This window comes from Bombus flavifrons, chromosome 13 (genome assembly GCF_040668555.2).
Source record: "Bombus flavifrons isolate JBK064 chromosome 13, iyBomFlav1_principal, whole genome shotgun sequence".
NCBI classification, from domain to species: Eukaryota; Metazoa; Arthropoda; class Insecta; order Hymenoptera; family Apidae; genus Bombus; species Bombus flavifrons.
This window is the reverse complement of record NC_138454.1, coordinates 2,817,751-2,840,704: the sequence shown is the minus strand read 5'-3', so window position 1 is coordinate 2,840,704 and position 22,954 is coordinate 2,817,751. Positions and strand designations below refer to the sequence as shown.

Sequence of the window (22,954 nt, the reverse complement as noted above, 5' to 3'; positions counted from 1 at the left end):
CCCCAATTACAGTTCGATAATTATTTTTCACTTCGTTTCTTCATACAACGTCCTTTACAACCGCTTTTTTCATCTTTGTTTCTGTCATCTAAAGATAGAAGATCTTTCCTTAGAAGTGGATATCTTCGAACATTTGCGACTCTATCATATTACACGTGAACCGTGAGTACTTGATGGGGTGCTGAAGTCTGGCTGGTGCCCGGTTGCTGATGAGAGGAATACGTCGGCTCCTGTAGTCTGGGTTTGCTGTATGGTTTATGGGGTCCTTCCTCATACGTGAAACTGGCAGTATTATTTCTAGCTTCTGCGCTGGGAGGTTTATAAAGCGGTGGCAAGCGATGTCTACTGTCCTCAGAGACCATCTCCAAGCTTTCCTCTGTTGTACCCAAAGCACCCAGCGAAGTTCCAGACAGAGGTCTCACCACAGAGACTCTTGGTTCTCCTTGGTCCTGGTCTTTCAAGGGATTTGCGTATCTTCTCAGGTTTTCTTCGTTCTGAAGATTGTTCGACTTCTCATCCAAATCGCTACGATGCCGATGCAACGAAGTCTCGCTGCTAGTTGTTGCAGTTAAACTCGATCTCTGTCTGACCATTCTAAGATACCACAATCCACCAAATAGTGCCAGGACCAGAACAGTCGCCAGGGCTCCGCCAAGAACGGCCACGTAGCTTCCGGCGCTGCTGGAGTTCGCGGAACTCGGTTCACTGAGCAAAGCCGTCTCCACTTTGACCTCCAGAACAGAGGCCAGAGCGAGAGGCCTGCCCAGAGGTCTGCTGAGAGCTTCGCCTAGATCTCTAGCCGCATCTGAAGCTGCCTCAGAAAAGATAGTCACTTCCACTGTATCGTTATCTCCAGGTTTAAGATCACACAAAAGAACAATGGATTGTGGCCTTCTTGGGTCAGCCAGGAGCTTTCTCAGCCGTCTACAGAGGATCTCAACGGACGTGCCAGCAGCAAGAGTATCTCTTCTAAGCAAAATAGTGAGTCTAGAGCAGGTTGGACCTGGTGTAGCCTGTCCAGGCCAACAGGAAGGCGGCGCGGGCAGAGCAGGTGGTCCTACTCGTCTTCCGGTTTCCACGGGACGACATTCACCCCAGGCTGGACACGATGGAGCCAGACAACTCTCGCTTGGACTAGGTACACAAACCTCGTGAGCTAGACACGATGTACCATTCAGACAGTTTCCAGGACCACACCAGATATTGCTGCACTGATTCTTCCCGTTTCTACACTCGCAGACGTTGCAGTCGTCGTCCCAACTGGCTACGGGACATCCTAGACCGCCCGCAGTACGGATTTCGCAGCGAACTCCTGTCCTTCCTGGCGAACAGATGCAGGAATAGCTCGCTATACCGTCTACGCATGTCGATCCGCCTGTGCAGGGATCACTAGCGCATTCGTTCACGTTTATTCGACAGTCCGGACCAGTGAAACCTGGCGCGCATTCGCACCTAAACCAGTTGATTCCATCTACGCATTTGCCACCGTTTAAGCATGGCAAAGGTTGACAGTCGTCCACGTCTCGACGACAATTTGGTCCTTCGAAACCTTCGCGACAGACGCATCTGTAGTTGCCATCGGCGGTGTTCACGCAGGTCGCTCCGTTCTCGCAGGGATTACTCGCGCACGCAGGTGATGCTATGTGACAGGCAGCACCTTCCCATCCTGGAGGACAATGACAAGTGAATCCGTCGCCACGATCTTGACAGGTTCCACCGTGGCGGCAAGTACCTGGTTCGCAGTGGCCGGCACGTAGGGTGCATGTTTTCCCTTTCCAACCACCCCTGCAGATGCAGGTGAAGTCCGCGACTCCGTCCACGCAAGTGCCATTGTTGCGACAAGGAGCTGTCGTGCACTCGTCCACGTCTGGAAGACAATCGTGTTGGATTTTAGTTGGTAAATCGCTTATTTCTTTAATATTTTTTAATAAATCTATCATTTTGAGTGACATAAATATGAGGTCGAATATTTGGAAAATTCATAGAATCGTACAGCAATTTTGAAGAAAGGTCGACAATTAATCGACACGAATATTAATAATTGTAGTCATTAAACTATGAATGCCTATATAAATTTACATCTTCATAGACCGATAACGATAATGGAACTTGAATGATCGTAAACATTGTACGCGTATCTGTATGTTATGTATAGTTTTTAATTTGTATATATATAATTCATTTTTGATATTTTATACATTGAACTCTTATCGATTCTCGATCATTTTTTCATATTTGCATTTGTACTTTATTATAGTATAAAGACATTGTAACTTCGAACGAAGCCAAAAGAATTGAACGTAATCACTCACCTTGGTCACACAGATCTCCAGTCCATCCCTCCCTACAGATGCACTGGAACGAGTTAACCAGATCGACGCATGTTCCACCATTCAAGCAAGGACTTCCTCTACAGTCATTGATATTCTCGTGGCAATGCATCCCGGTGTAACCAGCATCGCAAATACACCTTCCACCAGTACATTTGCCTCTGCCTCCACAAGGCGTACCTTCGCTACCACAGCCAGATTCTTCATCCATGACGCCAAATTGTGGATTGTGAGCTGCTGGCTCGGAGCAGTTTTTCCCCTGCCATTGTTCGGGACAGTGACAGTAGTAATCCGTTTGAGTGTTGAAGCAGGGTGCGGAATTTCTGCATGGATTCGGACTGCAGTGATCTCTGTCGATCTCGCATTGGAATCCGGTGAATCCGACTGGGCAAACGCACTCGTAAGAGTTCACCAGGTCTCTACATTCTCCGCCGTTTTGACAGGGTTTCGAGGCACACTCGTCGATGTCCACGTCACAATCCTTGCCCGAATATCCTGCGGTGCAGCTGCAATGGTAGTCGTCGACCAGGTCGATGCACAGTGCCCCGTGTTGACATTGGCCGATGCAGTCGTTGATGTTCTTCGTGCAGTTCTTCCCTGTGAAACCACTCCTGCAGCGACATCTGAGATCAGACCAATAGGATTCAGTTAATGATAGAGAAAAATTAGTAATAAACTATAAATGTTAGTATTTTTCTTTCAAAGTTTACTGTTGGAGAGGAGACTTATTTATGTGAATATTTGCAGAGGATTACACTATTGTGCTGGCTTGTACAGTTGTACTAATATTATTGGTGAAATTTTGCAAGTTAAATACATTCTGTCGCGTAACAGCAACAGGTTTAGTAATAAGACAAATGAAATTTTACGATAAATTTTACAATTCATAGGGTTCCCTCAGGCGATCAATAATATTGTCCATGTTTCGAACTTCTCAAGGAAAATATAGTTTGTCAATAAATATGGACAATACATATTGATTCTTTTAGTTGAGAAGTTTGAAATATTAAGAGCAACTATAAGTTGTTTGATTAATCTATCTGACGTAAAATTGTGAAAGTTCGGAAGAAATGAAATTAGTTTAACTTTCGAGCATAAAATGTGAAAAGTTCGACGTTATCCTAATATTAGATCAGGTATCTAATTCATGCGTTATTAAGTTTGTAAAAATTCTAAAGTTATCTGTACTAGAAACAGAACTTACGTCAACGTTCCAAGTTCTATATAAGAATCAAACAAAGTACAATAAAAATCGTACTCACTTGTAGTCACCAGCAAGGTTCACGCAAGTCAGCGAATTTTTGCACGGAGACTCCTTCAGAGCACATTCGTCCACGTCGAACTGACAAAGGATACCTTGCCAGGCTGTTGGACAGTTACACACAAATTCGTTCTTTCCATCGATGCAAGTGCCTCCATTTTGGCAAGGTTGAGACGCACATTCGTCGATATCCGTGCCGCAGTAAGGCCCGGAGAATCCAGGAGCACATTCACAGTGAGCGCTCTCCCCAAGTTCTCTGCAGGTCGCTCCATTGGCACAAGGATTGGAGGCGCACGGATTGTCGACTTTTTCGCAGGTTGGTCCTGAGAATCCTTCGGGACAGGTGCACTTGTACTGATCCGGCGCCGTATTTTCACACGTCCCACCGTTTTGACAGGGTTCGTGCGTGCCGCAATAATTGAGATCCTGGTCGCAGAGAATACCACCCCAGTTCGTGTCGCAGATACACTGCCAGCTGGAACCGTTGCAGTATCCGTGCTTGCAACCTGGATACGGGGTGCATTGGTCACAGAGTTCACCGCGCCATCCGTGTCGGCACTTGCACTCGCCGCTCACGTTGCAGTGGCCGTGCACGGGGTGGCAACCCTCCTTGCAGACGGCTGAAAAATAGTTTAAGCGATGGTTAGTTCGATATATTATTTAGTTTCCTTTTTATTACTATCAGAGTACGAATGTTTATGGAAATTTGTATTTTTGTGAATATGACTAACAGAATGGAGATCTAGATAAATATTTGTCTTCTCTCTGAATATTATAACGAGTGGTTTATTTTGGACGTGCATCTTTGCATCCTTGCATTTCTTATAGATGCATAAAAATTCACAGGTTTAATTATCATAGCGGGTGGTGTACATGGTGGTTTCTGTAGCTTAGTCGCTTCTAGTGTGTAGATACCGTCGGAGATCAAAAATGATCTCATTAAATATCGTAGCCTGCTGATACAGCGAATAGTCGACTGTTCAAATATTTTGACCATCTTTGTGCAATATATATCTCGTAGTTTCTATATACATTTTCAGATTCGTTTCAATTCTTGCCAATATAATCACGATAGTTATGTTTCATTATTCCTAAGAAGATTTCGCAATGTTTCACATATCACACATAATGGCACCATAACTATACCAACTCTAATCTGCCTCCACTTGTGTGCTGTTTAAAAATCCAACATTCCAGCTTCCCCAATTCCTTTATCAAGCTACTTACAATAAAAAACCCATGCATCTCCTTATTATAATCCACGAATATAGTATCGCGGAGCTATTTTATTTCCATCCATCCGTTTTCCCGGTTCTTTCGAGCGTCGCATACCGGGATTTCAATAACGTAGAGAAAGAAGAGCCGCCGGCAGCCATAATTCAAGGGACTTTCCAAAGGAATAATCTCGTCGTGACGAACAATAACCGGCGCTCCATAACGCGGTACAAAAGGTGTCCGTGAATGAAAGTTAAAACACAAACGATTAATCCGCCCACGGTCACGAAGGCATAAGTGTCGGATTATTTTCCGCGGTCGCGTTTACCCGCCGGATTATACGATCACCGACGTTTCATATATCTCCTCTGGGAATCATCGGCGTGTCCTTCCATCTGATGAAAAGATGGAAGGAGAGAAAAGAGACGAAAGAGTGGAGGAAGAGGACGGATGGCGGGATATAACAGGTACGAATTCTCCTTCTTACAGGTGGTAAGAATGACGAAATCCAATTTCATCCACGGTCGAACAGACGTACACCGTATCCGTGGAAACGACAGTTCCGTCGTTCGGACGCTGACGGTGAAACGGAGACGGGAGAAAATGAAACGTGACAGAGATCCGTGGCCGGAGCCGGAGCAACTCAATTAGCCGAGGGGACAGAAAGACGGATGAGAAGTGACAGAGAGAAGGATTATCCTTCTGACCGTGAAACGAAAACTCACGCCGTGGCGACACACGCGTGTGCACACACGTATCCGCACGACTTTTAGCCGACTCTTGCTGACTCTTTACCGTTAACCGTGGCCCCTCGAACCGGAGGAGGAATCGCATGTTACACCGACTCTCCACTACGCTATATATATTCTATGAAGAAATAGCTGAGTGATAATCGCTTCGATGTCGTTTCGATGAATTTGATTCGCCTTTACCAACGATTTTCGAACGGGATGACGAATAGCTATAGAGTAGGCAGATAGCATTTAATATATGGAATCCTATATAAATAGTAATTCCAATCACTATTGTTATTAATAGAGATTACTACTGGAGATAAGCATTTTATCCGAAGAATTGATAGAGCCGTGAGAGTAGATATCTCAAATTAATTATCATCTATAATAACATACATTGACGATGATATTTCAGAGTTTATTTATTTTTCACGCAGCAAATGCTACTTAAACGCTTCGTACGCGATTGGCAAACCCTCTGTCAACCGGTGTCTGCTTAAATCTAGGACATCTTACGCTTACACGCGGCTAACAGCTATTTTTCAACCTTAACCACAGGGTACACCAATCACGACGTGCAGCTGCATATTTTAACCTGTTCAAGATAGGTATACGTGTGCATACATTCGCACGTACGGAAGAACGTATATAAACGAAGGACTCACACTGGCTCGCAGAATCTTTAATGATTAATGGCCGAGCTTTCTCGTTCTCGCGCGGACAACGAACGTTTACGTATATTTATGCGACTGCAGCGTGACGTTCGTGGCCCGTCGGATCCACGTAATGATCCATCCGGCCGTTTTCTTGCATCCACTGAGCGCCGATCGATTCCGTGCTATCCGGCTTCCAATTGTTGCGTGGAAGATGGGAACGCCAAGATTTCCCTCGCGGGCAACTCGCGCCTGGGCAATTACGGCGCAGAGATCAAGGGAAGAAGCGAGTGTGCTCGATCTACGGTGGTTAGATGAACTCACCGTGGAGCCCTCTTTTTCTTCATCAGCGACGCAACAGGTGCGCGAGGGTTGAAAGAGAAAGAGGATCGCGCTCTCGTGACCGACGATTCGCGCTTCGTTTAGGCAAGTCGATTACTGGGGATATGCCTGGGAGTTCGATCGACTGCAACACGGTATAGTGCGCTAATTGCGCTCGTCTGCCCGTGAAATCGAGCAAATCGAGTAAATCTACCGTGATGAATGCGCCACGACTTCGTCTGGTTTGTTTCGGTTCGAATGTTTTTCGTGGATCAGTTTTATGGAAGAATACATGGCTAGTTAAGGTAACTTTGATTAGCGGAAGTTTTCTAACGTTTGTGATGATTCTTCATACTTCAGTTAATAGTAATAGTTTAGTAGAGATTCTACATATATGTAAATCCCTAAATTTTTTGTTTAGAGATTTAGACGATATTTGATCATTACGAGTAATGCAAAGATTTAGTCCTATGAGTTTAGATGAGTTTTTTTTATAAGAAGGAAGTTGCATAATTCGTATAAATGACGAAAAAACAGTGGTAAAACACGTTCACTAGCAGTGACAGAATGCGGGACCGACGTGCGAGATGAATCAGTGTCACATATCGCACCTTAACTTCAAAACTGACACGATCCAAAGGTATTAGTTCTTCAACAACTGCAAACATATTTATCATTCTCAATTTGTACAGAACCTTCTTGTAGCGAGTTTTCATTTTCAATTGATATAGATCTTTCTGGTGAGTTTTTTGAATTGTGTTTCTTTTTTGCCGTATCAAGTTGTAACGATTTCGTAACAATTAAACTAAATAAAATCTAACAAAGATGCTTGTGTATAATATATCGTACAAAAAGTAACAAACTACACGTGCTTTATTGTTGCAACAACGCGTATCATATTGCGTAAAATGCTTAAAATTTGCGCACAGTCTGTAATGGTCGGATTTTTTGGATAAAGAGCGGCAGGAAACATGTTAATTGAACGCGAGTCGTAAAATTTTGACGAATTTGGCAAGTTGGTCGTGCGAAAAGCAATTAACAGAGCTTTCACCGTGGCTATCTCGTCGAAGTACACCGTTTCGCATGTAGGATCCTCGACATTAACAACGCTTCGCGTACAGTACCGTTCTCTCGTTGTTCAGGCTCTATAAATCTACCCGGGAACGTCTACAGTTACACGTCTGTGGAATTTTTTGCTAATCCGCCGGCAGTAGGCGAATTAACCCGCGCAATTCATCTTCGTACACCGTGGTTTCTTTATTTTTGTATTCCCCCGATCTGTTGAACAGAACAGATGCGCGAAGAATCGGATTACAGGTGAAGGTTCACGACTTTCACGCACAACCGCTTCAACCGTTTTACCTTTGCCACCAACGACCGATAATCTCTCCATAAAACGATCAACATTTAGCTTATCTTGCGCTATTAGCCGCGATACTGTACAATTCATCATCTGTCAAATAACACAAAGACTGTGCATAAAAGCGCACTCTCATATGTACATCTCACCCACCAGCCACACTTACTATAAATTTACATATCGGTTAATTTTCTTATAAATTAAACTTTCTACGTAGAACATCATCTGTTTCAACTGAACTTTCCAATTCCTAACGACGGAGTAGATGACGTAATAAATAATATCGATACTCTTCGACTTGATTAAACTTTGTGTCTCAAAGCAATTAACGAAGTCAAGAGTTTGTGATTAACGCAGCATTTAATTTCACGGCGATTCTGCGTTATATTAAACGCGGTATTCCTTCCAACGCTTCCTTCTAACGCTTCTGATCCTCGTAAAAGAGCAGTATGGAAGGATTTTATGATCGTGGTGAAAAGGGGTCAAATGCAAACGAACGTTCGCGCTACGAGCCTAGAAATACGCTGTACTCTCGACAAGGAACGGTGTGTTGCATGATGCGGTCGGTGCATAGAGCTCGTGTGAAGACGATGCACGAGTGAAATTCTCGTATTGACCTTTCACAGCGCGACAAAAATGCCGGAGCCAGTTCTCTACCTCTCCATCTCTCTCTTTCCTCTCATCTCTCGTAAACGACCGACCGGCTCGTCGTCTCACGAGTACACGATTTCCACCGATAGTCCCTAATTGGGATCGTTTGTCCTTTCCTTTTTCCCTTGCGTTCGACGAAAGTGGAACGTGTCTAATTGTGATACCGATAATATGATCCTCCTGCATCGTTAAACCGTCGCCGCAATAATTCCGTGTCAAGGGGATGCGACCCGGTTCGTTCCACCGCAGAGATAACGGAATTTCTCTTTTTATAGACTGCTATTATTTTTGATAGACTCGATATAGATTACTGTTACTTTTATTACATATCTATCGTGAACTTGTTTACAAATTTAGCAATTTGCTTCATGGAATATTTGTCTTTCCTTATAGATTATTTTTCATTTTCATAAACTCGCTGTAGATTATTATTATTTTTATCGTGGATCATTGCGTGGAATTTTTTTAATGAATTTCATGATCAGTACTTAAAATATTTATGTTTTTTATAGAACCGGAGTCTAGGTGACTCCTTTGATCTTCTTTCTTAGCGATTTTAATGAACGTTTTCTGTTTTTAGAAGCCTGTAGCTACAGAAGTACGTTTGTAAGTTAAACTAGTTGGAAAAATTGTATCACAGCTATAAAAAAATGTGTTTGATTGCGTGAGTGGTTTGCCTCGCACTGTAAAGTTTTAAGGAGGCCGAGAAGATCGAAGTGTCTCTTCATAAATTATTGTAATTACATTTTTTATAGATTCGAGTTCTATCGCTTTCGATACGTCGTAAAATTCTGTCTCCTCGCAAAGCCCAGCATACGTGTTCTTACATCAATTCTTATGTTAACTTGGAAATTTCTGTAATGGATATGGAAAGTTGTGTTTAATCATGTGAATCTTTTATTGTGCACTTTGAGGTTAACGAAGTCGAATGACCATAATCTCATCGATAAAAGGAGCATTAAAACAAACGTTAGGCAAACGAGAAGATCTTAAAGTTCACAGTGTCAAGGGAAACCGGCTGCGTCTCCGAGGCAGCCACTGTTTTCTGTTAAAGTTGAACGAGCAATTTAAGAGATTCTTTGAATTTGATGAGTGTCTTGTCACAGTTCCTATTGCCCTCGAGCACCGCAAGTCCGAACAGTTCGGTTTCACACGATATCACAGCGGTTGCTAATTACTATACCGCAGAAAAGTCTAATAGTGCTTCGTCCTACTTTCTCTGGCTCGTTTTCAACTGTTCCAGCACATTTAAGCCTTTCGAAAAATCCTGCGAGCCTTTTGTTATCTATGTTGGATAGATAGTCGGTCTTAATGGATATATAATTAACGAACGATTATACTTGGCATTTGCATATGAAACGAAAGATAAAAAATGGAAGATATATGACGATTCTTGAACGACGCTTAGATAAACATCGTTAATGATATATTCATGCAACAAGGAATAAATAGACTTATTAAAATTCTTTATCGAAGGACAATTGGAAATTAAAAAAAGCCTTTATAAACAGTTACTATTAGAGTTACTCTCATTTTTTACATTCTGAATACATAAAAATACTATTTTCCTGCGATCTAATTCTCCATGATCGGAATTTTTTTCACTATTATGAAGATCACAGCTGTACGCTGTTTCACACGTTTTTTTAAGAACTTAAAACTCGCAATATTGTCGTAAACAGATCGATTCTTATTAGAACAATTATACAATAAGAAAATATAGAAATAATACGGAGATATACAAAAGACTTAAAATAACGCGAGCAAAGTAAAATGAGATAAAATATAAATTAAAAAATATAATCTCTAATTATAAATTATATATTATTACAAAGCATTAAATAGTTTCTACATTTTTAACTTTATGAATATGAAACACGTATTTCCCAATTATTAAGCTACACACAAGAAATTAATTTCTAATCATAAATCACGTATTTTTACAGAGAACGAATAAAGATTAAACAGTCTGAACGTTTTTAACTTTACGAATATCAAACACACTTTCTAAGTATCAAGTGACACACAAAGTTCAATTTTTATCATTTCGTTCTCCTATGATACGAAATATGAATCTCTTTCAGCGACCATTAGGGGACCATACTTTCTCGAACAATGTTACGAGATTCGAGGATGATTTAAGCGTTTACATAGCTGGTGCCTTTCGAAAACCATGTTCTCGAGGGGGGATACAACGTACCACAAGTCGGATAAACACACGGGGAGGCGGAAGTAACGATTAAGCAGCGAAGAAAGAGCTGGCGTATTAGCCCGGGCAGCATTGTGCTAGGGGATCTGGCGTGATGCTGCTCTCTACCTTTATACGATCGTACGACATGCGTCTAACGTCCGCCCATTAAGGCACGTTTCGAGATAATTCGTGTGTTTCGCTGTGCCGCGTGTTTGCATCTTTGCCTATCAGACACTCGCGAGACTCGCGCTTTCCGTCTCGATAAAAGCTCCACGTGGAACGAGCTTCTTGCATCTAACAGCTCGATGCTTATCTTTTTAGTCATTGAACTCTAGCGAAAATCTCTCCACATTTTCTAAACTTTTATTCAATCTCTTATCAGTTTTGAATCTTTCCTTTTTCTCCAAGTTCGAAATGGAGATAATTTCTCTATCGTCGAAAGTAGGAAATATAGAGAGGTAAGATTGATTTATATCTGCGTCAAATCTACTTTTCGAAAATTTTTTCATTTTTCTGCTAGAATACTCGATTAGAATAATCTTAACTCTGGAAATCAAACGATTATCCCTGGTGGAATTATAGTTACAAGATAGGTCTTACTTCTGGATGATTTACGTAGCATATCTTTGGTATATTTTTTGCAATATTTCGGAAGTTACAACAACAATGAAATATCTAGTGGAGAGCTTTTTATTATAACGTAATATCGATCCTCTTGATTAGTGGCTAATATGAACATTTAAATTCTATTAGCAACTCCACCTTAGCAAAAATCCTATTAATAAATAATTTACAAATGACTATTCATTACTTGTAATAGACTTATAAGTAGGCCACTTCGATAAATGAACGCCAAACAAGGAAAAATAAATTATTCTGAAAACGATCGAAAATAGATCGGAGCGCGCTGTAATTAAACGGCCTTTTCCATCACCGCTAAAACAATGTACCTTCGTAACCTCAGTCATTAAATTACCGAACGATTTTCAATTACCGGAAGCATTAAAACCAGACAAAGGAGGAGAACGTGTTGATCGGAGTCGAGCGGAACGACACACGATCGAGGGGATGGAGGAGAGACGAAAAAGTAGATTACTATTTTATAAAAATCAGAGCCATAGCAAAAAGCTGGCATGAAACGACGGAGCAACACGCTTTTGTCGTCGCTAAGATCTCGTTACGTATGCAACGAAGCGTCGCGCAAGGTCTTTGCCAGGATATTGGCGGCTAAACGATTCCACCAGCCTTTTTTTGTTCGCCACGTCTGGCTGAGGGAATAATTAATCGATCCTCGAAGCGTGAAACCTCGCGTCTCGAGTAGTCGCGCCTCGCGCTCTGCTCCACTCGCTTTTCTCACGGACGGCTGCCGCTACAACCAAAAAAAGCCGCGTTTATATTAGACACCTAATGATTCGAGAACCAATTAAATTATTTTCCATTTGTTCGAAATTGTAAAGGAAATTTTAATCGAATATTTTACAAGTTATTTTTAATTCTTTCCCTCTAACGGTATAATAAAATTAGGAAGAATTTAAAATGAGCGATTTAGGAATTAATTATTTCTTCGTCGACAAAATTTCTTCCATTTTTAGTAACAGAAATTAGATACATAGGTGGAATTTTTTAGGAGACATGAATATTATAATTATGGAAATATACAGGGGACGTGTAATATTGAAAAATATGCGGACCGTTCAAAGTAAAATATTCGTTATGAAATTTATAATTTTTATATGTATTTTAAAATTGTTTATCTGCGTTCATAAAGATATGATTTTACATGAAAATCCAATTTAATGGCAACATTTAAGATGTGAAATTTCCGATATATTATATTTGCTTGAGTCCCTCTTAGGTTAACCGTGAAATGGTTAAGATCGATCAACTTGGTCGGCTAATCAAAACTTCTCTAAAGCAAATACAGTTAAAGCGAATCACCATAAATCGATAAATTCGAATTCTGAGCGGAGAAATATACATAAATTCTTCTTTTTCTTGGCTTTTCACGATGAAAACGCGCGTTCGATTAGCAAAGACGATGGGATAAAATAGTGGCGGCTTTAGATCCTAATTCACGATAATAATTATTCCTAACGGGTAAGATGGTATATACGTATGAACGATTCTTTAAGTCGAATACAGCCGTTTAATCGGAGATACCGATGCGACTCGCAGCTAAGTAACTTTTCCGTGCTTCCTCGAGGTACATTTGATTAATTAGACACGTAGCTTCGCCGCCTCTTTGCAATAAATATAACCGAGAAACTGACCGTTTCTGTGTACGGTGTATTCGGAACCGAAAAACAATTACGCTTCTCTCTGGCTATAAATGCCTATCCAGCAATCCATGGAACCGATCGTATGTATGTTTCCCAGCGTGCTTGTCAAGCCGTGTCAAACCGCGAAGGGGAAAGCGAAAATCTTCCGGACATTCGCTCTCTGCATAAAATAATCGTATATGGATATTTATGTACGTGCATCTTGAAATGTCTACTCTAAAACAGCTACGAACGCTAATGTCGAAGTGAATTGACGTCAGTCCTACTTTTTTAAATTCTGCGTTACGAGCATTTGAAATCAGGAAGAAGAAGCTAATATTAGTAGAGTGTTCAGAATTAAATTTCTAAGAATCTAAAGTGTAAATTCTTCATCCTAAATACAAAGCGGATATACTAGTTCCAGGTGTTCAAAATTTCCATAGTGGTCATTCAAAATGTGATAACAAAGGGCTGATATATAGTAGATATTGATAAAGCCTTTAGAATTAAATTTATACAAGTTTAAAATGTTACGAATAATATTCCTAGCTGCAAACGCAAAGTGATATGATATTAGCTTTCTTTTCTCAAATTTCGATATTTCGATCTTTCGAAATTTGAAAAAGAAGGAACTAAGCAATTGTTTGAAATGAATATTGCAATGTTCAATGGACATGATAATTGTCTCAACGTTAAGGTTGAGATACTTTCTTTTAGAAGCAACGATAAGCTTTTTTTTAATGCAATCAGACTCGTAATGTTAATATGTTGAAATGAAATGTGAGAATTGACTCACCTATTTCACAATCGGCGCCTTTCCAACCCTGTATGCACGCCTTATCGCCATTCTCGTCGCAGGTGTAATGGCCGAATATGTCGTTCCTCGGCCTGCAGAACTTCGTGCAGGTCGCGTTGTAATAATGGTCCGCGCACTGGACCCGAACGCGATAAGCTAGATGAGCGTTTCTTCCTTCATGATTGAGAGTGTGCCACGTGGGTCCTGGCAGGACAATGCCGCTGAAACTCGCTTCCTCGATCACGCCTGTGCTCGCCTCGTCTCTCGCTTGCAGGATCAGCGTGAATTGCCTCTGCGAGCCAAGAAAAAAATTCGATAACGAGGCTGGGAATCTTCTAACTAAGGATTTTAGGAATTCTGGGAAATTTCCCAGAGCTCTTGGAAATTAGCAATTATGAGTTAAAAGTAATCCTTTATTTATATTTCCCGTTTTACTTTGTTCTGCTATACTTTACTATTTTATTATACGAATAAATAATTCTCAAAAAAACAAATTGTAAATTAAAATTAATTCTCCTTTCATATCTTTTAGTTTATTCTATACCTGGTTTTTACTTTCTTTTACGTTATAGCCTACGTACCTCATATTATTCATATTTTACACTGCATTTTACGTTATGTTACTTTATACGTATTTTGTAACCAGTATATGCTGAATAGTCGTGTTCCGGCAAACGCGAATCGAATACGGAAAGATGACGTCACGCTTGTCTAGGGCTGCTTCGAAAGAGGAAGAGAGGTGGTTTGATGAAGCCAGCAATTAACCCTTGGTCAGCTTGAATAATTCCTTAGCCAGTGTGGCCTCTAAGTGGAACCTTCCGAGATGCACTTTTGCAAATTTAACACAGGGCTTCCTGACCCTCGGTAACCTCCCGTATTACGCCACAATAGGATTATCAATTTTTTACTTCCGTTTCCCACCTCCAGATACTTTATAAATTTAATTCCGCTATTTTCATCGTATCTTCGGGAACACGATCATCGATCACGGATAAATCATTCCTAAATCACCCAGTTTACGATTCATACGTGTCCGATCAATCTACACATATATACATACGTTCGTACGTTCCATCAATATCTTTTGATTGGCGTCGAACCGAACTCGAATGTTGAGCGTCTATGAAAGATTAAACGCAACATTCAATCATCCCTCCACCATATCGAGACACCTTGAGAGCTCATCGATAATCTAGTAAAAAAGTAGCCGAGCTACCCGAGGAGGAGGACGCGACGTCCGACCACCGGGGATGCAACACAACCAGCAGGGATTAAAACAAATGTTCCATCAAAAGGTGGCCACCGTGTCTCCGATAATTACCGATCGTCGTTGTAATCAGAGCACCGGCGTATTTTTCACCCGTGACACCTGTGTTCAATGTGTCGCCACAAATCAGAATAATTACAGCCACAGAGAGAGTTTGCGTGCGTTCGTTGGTCTACCGATTCTTTGACCAACGTTGCCTCTCCTCTAACGGCCGTACCTGATTGGTACCACCAATCAAGGCCCGTGAGTGACGGTCGGCTAATGCAATAAATAAATTCCAATCGCGCTGTCGCGGAAGACAGCGGCTATCTGTTCGTCCGGAGGCTGCTGAAGCAGAGACAGAAACAGCAGCAGCAGCAGCAGCAAACGCGACCAGCAACGGATCCCAAAGGGGTGTCCAGGGGTCTGGGTTGTACGATAGAAAGCTGGAAGCGTTCCCGATGGAACCGGTCTCGTGGAGGAGAAAAAAAAAATAAATAAAAAAGGATCAGCGCATCGGCGATCTCGCGTGTGCTCGCTCGTGTGTGCGCGCGGTTTAATGAACTCGGTTGGATCCTCGCTGGTAGACAATGAGAGAAAGGACGAGTCCAAGCTCTGTAGCTCTTCGTTCGACTTTTTAATTAGAACCGCAGGTGTTTCGCGTGATCACTCAGACCACGGGGGTGGCTGAGTCGATGGAATCGGTGGAAAGTGAAAAATAAGCTGCGAGTTGCCGTTCCGCCGCATTGAGACCCGAGGATAACAAACGACGCCGAATAATAGATATCTTCCGTGCTTTTCAACGATCCACTCTTTTTCTTTCTCTTATTTCTCTTCTGGAGCCTACTTTTCGATTAGCGAGCCAGTGGTACGCCACGCGGGGTTCCACGCTGGAAAGAAGCGTTTCGTGTCACGATACATGTGGGAACCGTGTTGTTTCCCCTCGTTGATCGATTTCCTTTTCTGTCCAGGACCTATTCAATATGACCGGCTAACCGCTCGATCGTGACTGAACTGTCGATCGACAAATTAGCGAAAACATTCTCCCCCGCTGGCAACCCAAATACTTAGATAACGCGGCTAATGTCGCGCGCCTTTCTTGCGGACAAATAGCTTCCTAAAGCGGCGCGACACTTCCACCGTTGGAAACTCCACGTTTTTGCTCAGCTTCGACCGATTTGGCAGCGAACGATCGTGGAACCTGTTCGACGGTGATTCCCAGTGATTTTCAGTCACCCACGAGAGACAAACCTTTGAAACGAATTCCGGTTGCTGGTTTTTTTTTCTTTCTCTCGATACAGTTAGGATTGTGTGAAAGTGTGTCTTTAAAAGCTATTAGCCGATTTTTTTTAATTTCTCAAAGACATTGAAATTAATAAACGTTGGTTACTGTGTAATAATATATATCGTTTCATGGGTAAAGTGAAGATTATTTCTTTTTATGGCTAAAGTAAAGCTAGACAGGCTAATTGCTTGTATTCGTTTCGACTAACAGCGATAAGCGATAAAAAGTATATAATATTTATAAAGAATATATTAATTTAATAAAAATATTAAAGTACGAGTAAAAGTACGATATTGTCTGTATGATGCGAAACTACCATATTTTCTCCCACTAACCGTTGAAAGTCGCGAATTTCAAGAATATTTGATACAGTTCAAAATGCGAGTTATTCTTTGAGTTTGATTCAAATTAGCCAAGTTACCGAGTCCAAGTAGCTTGAAATTATTTTGCAAGTGTGAACCTGTTGTTTCTTGACTTAAAATTTCCATTTATCCTTCTCATTAAATCAAATCACTCCACGTCAAATTGTTTGAATTCAAATAACTCGGCAACATAAGAGAACCCGACTGCCAGAAAACAGTAACTGTTATTCTAAAATTAGTAGCTGCTTACGATTACTCTAAAAGCTTCTTTGACAGGAAGGGTACAACGGAAGGAGCGCTAAAAGCAAAAAGACAAAAGGGTAGAATGATGGAGTAGCTAAACGATGCTGTGTGATATAATCCGAAAAACGGCCTTGAGCAGCCGATCCATCTTGCTCGAAGAATAACTCGAATCTGTTCAGCTGTCATTTTCTATTTACCATCGATCGGATCGTTCTCCTTTAAGGTTTCGAAATTCATCGTTCCATTCGTTCCCTCTTCCATCAGCTGTCCCGTTGAAGAAAGGAAAAAAGAGAGAGAGAGAAAGAGAGAGAGAGAGAGAGAGAGAGAGAGAGAGAGAGAGAGAGAGAGAGAGAGAGAAAGAAAGAAGAGAAACGTTTCGATCCGTACGCCACGAAAATGTCAGAATAATAGAAATTTTATCTGATCGTAATCCACGCGCTGACTCATATCGATTAAGACGGCTGGACAATGAAGAAACGTCGGACGGTTCGCGAGCTGCAAAGGCACAAAGAACCGGCTGGATGCCGCGACGTGTGGAAGTGAACGCGACGGACGAACGAATTAGAATATATGTACGAGGTGCGAGAGAAAAAAAGGCGAGCATGAAAGTCGCGGGCGTGGGAACGACGGGCCCCAAGCGAGCCACCAATTAACACCAATTAGCGCTCATCTGCTCTAGGTAGTGGCAGCGACGAGTGAGCCGACTTTACATTTAGCACGAGACACTCGGCTCGACGAGGATTGGCTACAACGGTGCTCTTTGTGCTGTCCAGATCGGCCCCGAGAATTTTGCACTTCCGCGAAAGGTCGGGAGAAATGGATTAGGGGCACTCAATAGAGGAAATGTGTCTTTCTTACTATCTGCCAGGTCATTTAACCTTTCCAATTTTTATCCTCAAATTTTTACTAACATATTATTTGTATTATACGAAGTTTTCGGAAAATTCACGATTCTTGCGAATTGCATGCCTGCAATAAATATCTTGTAATCTCTAGTATATGCATTTTTAAATTCGTTTCAGATTTTATCAATACACGTAATCGCGATAGTTTGGTCTCATTAAAGTTTCCATGAACTTTCCAAATGTTTTCATAAATAAATTAAAGATAATATTCATAAAAGGTTTCTATATTAAGTATTCAAACACTTTCGCGAGCCACTGCATTCCTATTTATGTATTCCTATCCATTATGCCTATGTTCATCACGGCATACATCGCATCTAAGTTCTAAAATTTGCATTTCCTTGTTCCATCATCGAGGAAAGTATCCACTCACCACTCTGTCACAATACGACGAACGAAGTATATACAAACGAAGCGTCTAGGAATTTGCGTGGGTGTTCCGCAGAAAACTGCGTTACGTGCGAATTTCCCCTTTCGCCTTTCACCGAGCAAAACAACGGACTTCGTTTTGTTCGGACGCGTTTAAAGAGCGCGGCCGCGTCCTCGCACAGGCGTGTAATAAATTATCGGATGGATCGCGGGTAAAAGTCACGATCCGACCACCGGCGGTCTCGATCATCGATCGATCTATCCATGGACGTGGGTCGTCCGGTTTCGTGGGCGTAGGAAATTCATTAAGTCGGATATTATTCCGTAAGATGCGGTTCCAGGATCAATTAATTAATTTTCTGTAGCTTCGCGACATTAATCGTCACGAGAGTTCTCCGCACGCGTGTTTCTCAAACTTGATTTCAGACGCGTTATGGTAATGTGATTTTGCACCAGCAATATCGTGTCATTCGACAAATTCATATATCTAATGATGCAACGCAGACAAGTATGCAAAAACGGGATAGCACGATAGTGTGCATTGTGTTATTAGAAATATAAATCAGACATATGTGTCGGTGATTATGAAAGCGGCCCGAGTCGAGAATCTAAAAAGAAAAGGAGATTATCACTTATTTCACCTTGCGTCTATTTATACTACAATAATCTGAAACGATCTTCCAAAATTAATAGAAGAAAATAAACGAGTTAGATCACTTTTGTAATTGCCTGCATATATGTTGATACATCGTCATCGATGCGATATTGTAATTATGTCGCATAACTCGTTCATTCCAAATCTTAACTGGATTGCTATTTAGTTAGAAATTTCAAGATCTCGTGAAGTTATCTACAATGTTAGCGAAATATCGGAAATAGCTTTCTGTTGGATACGGTTTACGGTCCGGAAGCCTCAAACAGTATTAGACGTAAGTGTTTGTAGTGTTAAGTATAACGGTGTAAAGCGTACCTAACAGTGTTAGGTGTGATAAGCCAGGCTATAAAAGCATCAAGACTTCAGCTAATTTTATGATAGAGACTGAGAACAACGTCTTGAAGTTTGTCTACAGATTTCAGAATCAATTTATCTACATTTTGTAGTCACGGTGAGTCAGCATTTTTACCATCTTGATAATGGATCAGAGCATCACAACGTGAAAATAAGGTGTATTTGCCGGGAGCCGAAAGGGATGGACAGAAGCCGTAGCGGGCACGTAGAAGCGGTTGAGGAGCCTCTATCTGGCGTTGACTGTCGTTCCATCGCATCGTGGCGCTCGTCGATGGTAGACGCGTACACGTCGATCGTGTGGCTCGGTAACTACACGTACGTACTTACGTACGCCGAATAGAACGCCTTCTCCTTCTCTATGTCAGGCGACGTGTCTTTGGTTTCGCGGAAAAGATCGAACGAGCGGTACGTGAGGACGCGTACTAAGCAGAAACGAACCTCCAGCACGCCCGCTACCGATCCGGGAAGCCGTGAATGGTTTATGTCTTTTGTCGATTTATTCCGTGAGGCTTTCTACTTTCTTTCTTTCGACGACCCTCGTCCCGGCTTTATGTCTTTCCATAAACACTCGGTATGGAAAATTTGAAATTAAAATATATTTCAAACGTGCAGTTGAGCATATAGCGACAAATTGCGGATTTTGTTATGAGATTTTGTGAATGTAGTGTTCTGTGTATGAACTGCGTATTTGGTATGGAAAGAAGATCGTATTGGTTTTGGAAGAAGCGAATGTGATAAATCACGTTTTTTTTCTGTTATAGAAGAGCAATTTTCGAATCCAATACATTGCGAACTAATTCACCGATCAAATTTTATTTTTGCATGTTTGTATTTTATTTTAGTATCAAATAGCTGTTTTTGTCAGCCACTTGAACGTATCGAAAATATTAGTAACATTAATTATATAGAAAGTAGTCATATCTACAGTCTACCCAATATTTAATCGTTTTATTTCTTTTACCTTTCTTCTCCAAAAATGTGTTTCGAAGGGTGTACACATCCGAACGAGCCTCCGTGTTCAAATTTCGGTACAGATCTACACGACTATTAAGCCAATTTATTTCGTGAAAGTTCCTTACGTAAAATCGTTGCGATATATTATTATTCATTGTACTGTATCATCTCGGCGCATTCGTAACTCCATACTTGACGGTAACACAATGCCAATCACAAACCATTCTCCAAAGGTTGCTTTATGAAAATCTACTGTTCTCCTCACTTCTTTACGTTCGTATTTCTTCAGATATGTCCTTCCCTTATTATACTTTATTTGCAAAGAGCATGGAATATACAAAAGATCGAGTAAAATTATATTAGATACCATAGCCAAATATTTACTAATCGAAACTATCTAAATTTTAACATTTATCTATATTTTAATATAAAAAATCTAAAACTCGAATTCTAAAGTTGAAACTATCTAATACCTATCTAATTAACCTCTAATTAACCTCTAACATACCTCTATCTAATTAATAATACCTATCGACATCGATGTAACATCCATTTTGGGTCATATAGATCAGTGGAATTTGGCGAATTACAAGGCAAATTACTTAGCTCGGCTGAAGCATCCTTCTTATTCGAATAACCCTGCCTTACCTATTCCGAACATCACCTTTAAACAGACTCACCTTTCAGCGGCGCGTCGCGATAAATTCGATTCTCTCGCTATAAGACGGTTTGCAATGGAATTCCAGCGCTCCGTTCCTCCCAAAAGCTGCATTCCAACAGCTCCTCCATTACTTTCAGCTCTTCAATTACTTTCGAAAGCGATTTCCCAGGAACGCAAGGCGCGGACGAGGTCCCTGAATCCTTGTGGAATTCCGACTTTTGATCGCTTTCGAGCACCGCCTGGCCGTGATTTACCCTTGACCCTAAATCTCACCGCAACAATCGGGGGTCTCGAGGTCAGGCGTCGCGATGCGATAAATTCGCAGACTTATTCCCTCTCCTCTTATACTTCGGAAGGAACGATTCATCTGACGGCGGGCCAACGTAGAAGAGGGTTGTTCCACGTCCCCTTGAAAATTCCAGCGAGCGCCGAAGGGGAAGTTTCGTTCTGGAATCCTTTCCTGCGTCCTCGGTTCCCAATTAGCCGGCTGGCTAATAAATCTCGCGTTGTCCCCGACGAGAACCGTAGAGCGAGAGGACCGGCAGCGCGGAAGGAGAGAAAAAAAAACGAACGTCCGTGAGGAGGAAGCGGACACGCGGCCAGAAAGGGAAGGAAGAAAGAGTTGTGGGGGGATCCTCGAACGACAGAGGACGTAGAGAATCCTCTTGCAGCCGGTGGTAGCCACTGTTCGCAGGGGCACAAGGCCAAGAAGCCTTCGTACGATGTCGCGACCAGCCTCTTTCCTCGCTTCGAGACGCTCAAAGGAGGAGCTTCGCGAGGAGTCAGTACCTCGTGATACTGATGGTTGTGCTGTATGCTGGTACCTCTACCTGCATATCGCGGGGAACCTGGCATTCTTCGCGTTAAATGCCTGCTCGACGAGCGGGCTCGACTCTCGCGCCCATTTACACGTACACGAGTTCGTTCTTCTCTGTGTATATGGATGGCTATAAGATGAGCTTGGAAACGAATGCAAGTATTTCGTACGAGAGATATTGGAAGAATAGAATTCTAGATGCACAGGTGTCTCGAGTGAGACTGTTGGACATCTTGAAGTAGAATGATGTCTCTTGAGCGTCGTCTGTTTCCCAGACCAAAGTGTACAATGGCGTGCTGCAGATTCGTTTGATGTCAACGGATTGGAGAGTAATTTCGTTGATTTCAAGATGATGTAAATTGATTCTCTTTTAGTTAGTGCTACGTCGAGGGGTAAATTTCGTATTATTAAAAATATATATGGATGGTGCGAATTTTGGAGTTGTATTGGAAGAGAGAACGATTGATGGATTTTGAAAGTAAAACTATAAAGTAGAACTTGGAGGATTTTATTTTGATCGGTGTATATTCGATGAGTGAGATTCGAATGAAAATTCTTTTAAATTCCATCGTAAATTCTACATCGAGGGATTAATTTCGTACTATCTGAAAGATAAAGTCTGTAAAATTGCAGGCTTTATAAAATATAAAATAGAATGGTTGATTCCACGTAGAATGCAGATATACAATAGCTCATCTTGTTATTTTATCGTATATTTATACAAGTATCACAATGTTCCACTTTTACGCAGATTATTAAATCCTGTAGCACGATGCAACACAAAATATCGGAACGTTCCATAATTCACAGAAGCCAGCGAAAAAATTCTTAATATCCTATCGCCATAATTCTTGCGGCCATAAAATGGTCCCACTAAACATTCGTATTACAATCTCCTCTGAACACACCCGGGAATAATGGCAATATTTCAAGCAGGAACGATAGCGCATTCTTCATTCAAAAATTACCTCTAAAATTTGCCGACGTACAATACGTACACACATTCCCCTCCCCTAACTTTACACACAGTCACAAGTTGATATCGGTGTACGTGTACGCGAGGTCGCGGCGAAGAATCGAGGCCTGTACAGGGAACAGAAAACGTGGTTCGGGAGACACGACGGCAGCGACTCGTACACGGGCTAACTAGCGATGGAAGAAGACGAAGAGGACGAAGAGGAACGATTCTGCTGATGCGGATAAAAGAAAAGGAGGAGACGATCGAGGAGATTGGTATGCGGTCCGCGCAGCGGGTTCACACACGACCTAAAGGCGGCCCAAAGCCAGTCTAAAGGCTGAGTAAGCGGAGACGAGGAGAAGAAGAAGACGAAGG

General features: G+C 41.7%; 1 protein-coding gene across 1 annotated transcript in view; it reads right to left on the bottom strand.

Annotated features, from left to right (window-relative positions):
• Positions 1-22,954, bottom strand: part of Ser (protein serrate) — a 55,163-nt gene continuing 32,209 nt past the window's right edge. Inside the window, exons 3-6 of the mRNA XM_069126286.1 lie at positions 13,771-14,062; positions 3,593-4,211; positions 2,313-2,953; positions 1-1,867 (exon numbers count right to left, since the gene is read on the bottom strand). Of these exons, the coding sequence (XP_068982387.1) occupies positions 150-1,867; positions 2,313-2,953; positions 3,593-4,211; positions 13,771-14,062 (3,270 nt within the window). The 3' untranslated portion in view covers positions 1-149. The remainder of the gene's footprint in view (positions 1,868-2,312; positions 2,954-3,592; positions 4,212-13,770; positions 14,063-22,954) is intronic.